The 5,833-nt window shown below is 34.5% G+C and overlaps 1 protein-coding gene across 2 annotated transcripts; it reads right to left on the bottom strand.

Annotated features, from left to right (window-relative positions):
* Nucleotides 1-1,175: 1,175 nt before the first annotated feature.
* Nucleotides 1,176-4,231, bottom strand: LOC142522621 (LEAF RUST 10 DISEASE-RESISTANCE LOCUS RECEPTOR-LIKE PROTEIN KINASE-like 1.1). Of its 2 annotated transcripts, none has more exons than XM_075626120.1 (4): nucleotides 3,233-4,231; nucleotides 2,803-2,850; nucleotides 2,461-2,706; nucleotides 1,176-2,361 (listed from the first exon to the last, which is right to left on the bottom strand). In XM_075626120.1, exons 1-4 carry the CDS (start codon nucleotides 3,918-3,920, stop codon nucleotides 1,406-1,408), a joined length of 1,938 nt encoding a protein of 645 aa, XP_075482235.1. In that variant the 5' UTR covers nucleotides 3,921-4,231; the 3' UTR covers nucleotides 1,176-1,405. The 2 variants fall into 2 exon arrangements, with proteins under 2 accessions (XP_075482235.1, XP_075482236.1); XM_075626121.1 differs by having other exon boundaries at nucleotides 1,178-2,361; nucleotides 2,803-2,835; nucleotides 3,233-4,229.
* Nucleotides 4,232-5,833: the final 1,602 nt, after the last annotated feature.

The raw sequence follows: 5,833 nt of genomic DNA, 5'->3' as shown, positions 1-5,833 counted from the left end.
AAAAATTAATTGAATAGGTGGAATTCATATTTGAATTGGAATTCATATTTGAAATCCACCTAACTCACACGATAGAAGAGACAGAGACAGAGAATGGAAGAGAAGATAAGAGTGAATATAGTTTCGAATTTTCTTTTCGATCTTGCATTTTATTGATTTATCCAATTAATGAACCAACTTCACTTCTAGGATCGTTGACACGAGATCTTCGATTTGAGGTATAATTTTATATTTTTAGAAATCCAATAAATTGTTAAATCATACAGAAACTAAAGATTGTTGGATGGTGTATGATTTTAACGAAAAAGAGAATATTAGAGTGATATTTTTTTGAATTATTCTCAATTTATTATAATTTATGATTTTAATCATTGGATTGAAGTTGAGAAGTTTATCAGTTGTTATTAATTATGATTATATATTCGGAGTCTACGAAGTATAAACTATATGCTGATATTAAATTTTTGTAGTTTAACGAGTGTTTTTATATAGCCTATTAATTGAAGTTAATTTATTAGGGTGTATTAGATGTTATTATTGATAACTGAATACACCGAAATATTAATTGTTGAACGACGAATATGTATAATCGAGTTTTATATTTTTTTTGAAATAATTGTTGTTGAGCTATTCGATGTTATATATTGAGGCTCTTATGATTATGTTGATACGTTGACAATGATCTGACAATTGTTATTAAATTATATAGATACATCACAAGCTGGTGGATCGGTTCGGACACCTTTGAAGATGCTTCAAACACAATATTCTCAATGAGCTTCAATAGCTCGTGTTCTAAAATGTAAACATCGATGAATTAGATCGAGTATGGTTTTAAATCAAGCTTGTAAAGTGATTAAATGATATGGGGGATTAGTTATTGCATATATCAGTTCAGTTATAATCTACAACATCATTTATTTAGAAAACAAAATTAACATATATGACATTCTCTAATACGATAAATAAAAGAACAATTTCTAAAATATTTTTCGCAAGACACCCTAGTTCAGAATTTGTTCTTTCCCTATACATCTAATTTGCTACAAATGTCTCAAGTTTGAGATTAGATATCAGATTCGAAAATAAATTCTAACAAACTACTTCCAAGTTTAAAAACAAATGGTCTATGAACGATACCATGAATAACTACATACAATAAGATAATTTTCAAAACAATCACATAGGCACAACTCTTGTACTTGGGATTCCAATATATCAGGAAGTCACAATATACATCTTTGGCTTTTATGCATAATAATAACATTTAATGCTTTTGTAACAGAAGGTGTAGAGTAACAAACACCACACTCTATTTGTAAGCAATATGAAGACTTTCTACATGGCATTCTTACAGTATATATTTTCTATTAAAAAAAAAGAATATATGAATCTATTATATGTATCATCCTGTGGAACTTGCAGTAGAGTCACTTCTCCATGGATCAGTTACAGCAACAGGTGACCGCTGATCACAATTCTTGTTCTTCACCAACAGAACATCCTCAGTCTCAGGGGAAGGCGGGATGTTTCCGTCACCTCCAGCCGCATCTGTTGTCTCGAATTTGTACTTGTCTCCAACCTGAATCCCCTTCAATAACTCCAACACCTCATCCATCGAAGGCCTCAGCTCCTTTTCGTTTTGCAAACATCGGAAAGCCAACTCAGCCACAGAAGTAGTCATTCGGGTTACTTCAGCATCAGTCTTGTATCCAAGAGACGAGTCGATCAACTCATCAAACGCGCGACTCTGAATCTTGATCAAGGCTAGGTTAGCCAAGTTGATGTCTTGTGTGTTTCGGCTTATATCCACTGCCGGCATTGAAGTGATGAGCTCGACAAGCACCACTCCGAAACTGTAGACATCGCTCTTACTTGTAAGTTGGTAGCACTGATAGTACGAGGGATCGACATATCCAGGAGTCCCTTGTGGGGCAGTCGAGATATGAGTCGCATCTGTAGGAAAAGGTCTTGATATCCCAAAATCCCCAACTTTGACACAAAAACTATGGTCTAATAGTATGTTGGTCGATTTGACATCACGGTGTATTATGTCGGATTTGTGAAGGTAAGCTAAGGCGGTTGCTGTTTCTATGGCAATTTTCATACGGAGATTCCATGTGAGAGGTGCTTCTTTCACAGAATCGCCATGGAGATTGTCAGCCAACGTGCCTCTAGGGACGAATTCATATACAAGCAGCAGTTCACGGCTTCTTCTAGATGTGCAGCCGTATAGCGAAACAAGATTTGGGTGCCTCATACTAGTAAGAATCTTGATCTCATTCATAAATTGTTCTACTCTTTTGTAGTTGTGATCGTACAACCGTTTTATTGCGACATCTCTTCCATCCTTAAGTTTACCTTGTTAACATAAACATGAATTCAGATATCAGCTAAATCTTAAATATCTTCTTAACTTCCCAAATGCATATTAGTAGATAACTAATAGTTTTTTCTTACCATAGTACACAGTTCCAAAGCCTCCATCTCCAAGTTCATTGGAAGAAGCGAAATTGCTGGTGGCCTCCATGAGTTCTGCGTAGGAGAAGATGACTATGCCATATTTGAAGCTCCCCCAATTGATGTCCGCTTTTGAGGGATGCCAAGTAGCGTTTCTTGAAGCACCATCCATCCGTTTCTTGCGGTTATATATTATGAAACACGCAAAAAGGCATGCCACAATGATGACTGAGCCACCAGATGTAGCTGAGGTATCATAAATCATAGTCGTCAAGTCAGGAATCACTACAAATGAAGAGGAAAATTAGGAAATAGTAATATATCTTATTTTAAGACATTTACCTGCGGCCACCATCACTGCCGAACTAGTTGTATCTGCAACCAAAGTAACTGACCTAAATTAGTGAGGCATGTCTGATGGCAGAAACAAGAAACAAGCACTAAATACAACTATATGAAATGCCATTTTTCCAATAGAAAAATCCCCTGTCGAACATTAAGGTATTCAAAAGCTAAGCTCAAACTCGAACCCAAAACTCGTGTCTGAGTCCCGAAAGACCTTCAGGTCCAGCCAAACATGAGTTCTGACTCGAGTTCAGATCAAGAAAGTGAGAATCCACTGAGCCAGAGCGCTGGTTAGTGGATTATCTGAGCTACAAACCGAGTTTTGAGTACCTTATCAACTCACAACAACCAACTCAACTCACGATAAACACACGAACCATACAATCGGAAATACAATTACTTGGACCTAACTAAGTGGAAATAGTACCTTCTTTGCACTCAAATCTGTTCAGATTATTAGCAAGACACTGCCCTCCCCTATGGTGGCAAGCAACACATTCTTCAGAAACATTCCACTCTAGTTCAAATTCACCAGTCAACATATCAAACAGGTCACCAGAATCTTGATTCAACTTAACAGGCATTTGTACAGCCGCACAATCTGGAATAACACCATCACTCGCCGGGGGGAACCGGTCCGTAGAGTTCGAATAAAACACCGTAAACCCCCCACAACCCGTGTAGTTCCTGTAGCCTTTGAACAAAGCCCACGTTTCCCCTCTTACATTGCTTCTATTGTCGCATGTGAAAAAGGTGAGATTGGGGGTGAATGAAAGAGAAGTTGCAGGAATAAAAGGAAAAGACACATTCCTGAAAGTAAGACAAGATTGTAAAACTTTCAAGCCTTCTTGAATCACAGGGTCCACGAGTTTAAGTCTATTTACAGATATCTTTTCCAAAATCTGATACTGTCTTCCATCACCGGTAAGCTGGATTCTTGGATTTGCGGGTTCTGTACAATCAACCATTAATAACCCGCATCCAGTTTTTTGAGAAAGAGCCAGCGGAAACTCCAGGGAAGTAAGATTCCCGCAGTTGAAGGACTTGGGGCACTTGGAAGCAGATGTTACGATTAATGAAATAAAGAAAACTAGCAAAGGAATGGAAACAGCCATAACCTCAAAATTTTCTAACAATAAAAGAAAGAAAACTTGGGGCACTTGGAAGCCGATGAATCGATGAGTAAAAGATTGAACAACAAGAACAAGACACAGAAAAGAGAAGCGTCAGCCATCACAGGAATTCACCTTATCCCTTTACAGAACATGCTAAAGAACAAGAATTAAAAGCAGGAATTAAAGAGAGCTGAATTAAAGAGAGCTGCAGTTTCTTGAATTTTGTTTTTGTGTTGTCAGTTACATAGGAATTTCACAAAGCCTATTCAAATAATCAACTCATGTTTCTGTCAAACACGCTCATTTGACCAGAAAATTATTTGTGCGGAAGATCCCGAAGACATAAATAATCCATTTAAATAAAAATAAAACATATGATATACTATATTATATTCCTTAAAATAATAACTTGACTGTTTCTCATAAACTAGTATATTTTTTAAGACATCTCCAGTGCTATACCAAAATTGGTACAGCATTTTGTCTTTCAATAGAGGCTTCGCTATTTTAGTAAAATAGCACAGCCTCTTCTTCTGCGCCAGCATTTTTTTTTAATTATAAATTTACTTTTTTTATTTTTTATTACACATAGTTATATTAAAAACTATAAATATTATTTAAATTTATTAATAATATAATATTGATTATAAATTAATAATATAATATTGATTATATAATATAAATATTATTTATAATTAAAAATATATTAAATAAAATATAATAATTAATATATGTAAAATAAAAAGAATATTTCATAATATTCTTTTTAGTGTAAGATTTGAATTGAATGTATTGGAGATGAATGTTGTATTTGGTGCAGAAATTGCACTATTTTAATGTAAAATTTGCATCAAAATAGATTTTATGGTTGAAGATGGATTTATAGATACTTAGTGTAAAATGAATTTTAAAAATTAATAAAATATTTCAAATTAATTTTGTACTATGAATTTATATTATTTATTTGATCTGATTACACAGCAAGAATAACAAATATGATTTAAGTTAGATATTTCTTAAAAAACATTTATTTATCAAACATAATTAATCTAGTTTTTAGAATTTAGTATATCGAGTGTCTTTAGTATTAGTATTTATTTTTATTATCTCTTACTATATTAGATAATAACCATCTGTCGGCATTTTCAGATGACACAATCATGGGGTTTTTTTTTATAAATAATTTAATTTTTAAAATATATTTCAAAAATAATGTTAAAAAAAACAATTTCAAAATTACTGCAATCCGCGCCACGCACCATGAGCGCGGACTCTCCATCGTCCCTCCTCCACGTGTCTCGTCTCCTCCCTCACACCCCTTATCCCTCACCTATTCTCTTTTCATTCTCAACTGCTTCCTCCTTTGTTCACCCATCCATTTTCATCTCTCCATTTCTCTTCTCTGTATATCTCAATTTCTCCTTCGTCACCGAACAACTTTTGATCGTTTCTTACCGTAAAACGAAGTTTAGAAGATCGACAATTTATTTAAGAATGACAGATAATCGAGGTCCGGAAGATCCCAGTGTCCTCTATTTACAAGCGACACATATGTCATCAACAGTTTCTTCATTAACCGTTAATGATATTGTCAAAGTGAAGAGGTCAGACAATTTGATTTGGAAGTTATACAATGATAATTATATGCACAATTGTGTACTTGCATAGTTAAATCATATGGGTTTCTATGGAGTTTTAGAATGTGGTTCACAAGTTTTTGATAATCATTTGATTAATGCTATTGTTAAACGTTGGCGACGCGAGACACACACGTTTCATTTTACATGTGGTGAAGCAACAGTCACGTTACAAGATGTTTCAATAATTTGGGGTCTAACAATTGATCGTGAAGCAGTCACTGGAATAGATGTGTCACATAAAGTTGAGGAATGGTAACACAGCTATTTGGATTT

The sequence above is a fragment of the Primulina tabacum genome, chromosome 13, assembly GCF_025594145.1.
Source record: "Primulina tabacum isolate GXHZ01 chromosome 13, ASM2559414v2, whole genome shotgun sequence".
Lineage (NCBI taxonomy): Eukaryota > Viridiplantae > Streptophyta > Magnoliopsida > Lamiales > Gesneriaceae > Primulina > Primulina tabacum.
The sequence above is the reverse complement of the archived record's forward strand: the minus strand, read 5'-3'. Positions and strand labels throughout refer to the sequence as shown.

Bases quoted from the DNA above. Each gene is read 5' to 3' on its own strand.
- LOC142522621 (XM_075626120.1), bottom strand. From the start codon at position 3,920: ATGGCTGTTTCCATTCCTTTGCTAGTTTTCTTTATTTCATTAATCGTA. The intron at 2,851-3,232 runs GTACTATTTCCA...AATTTAGGTCAG, and splicing joins CAGATTTGAGTGCAAAGAAG to TTACTTTGGTTGCAGATACA. The intron at 2,362-2,460 runs GTAAGAAAAAAC...TATGTTAACAAG, and splicing joins CTTTGGAACTGTGTACTATG to GTAAACTTAAGGATGGAAGA.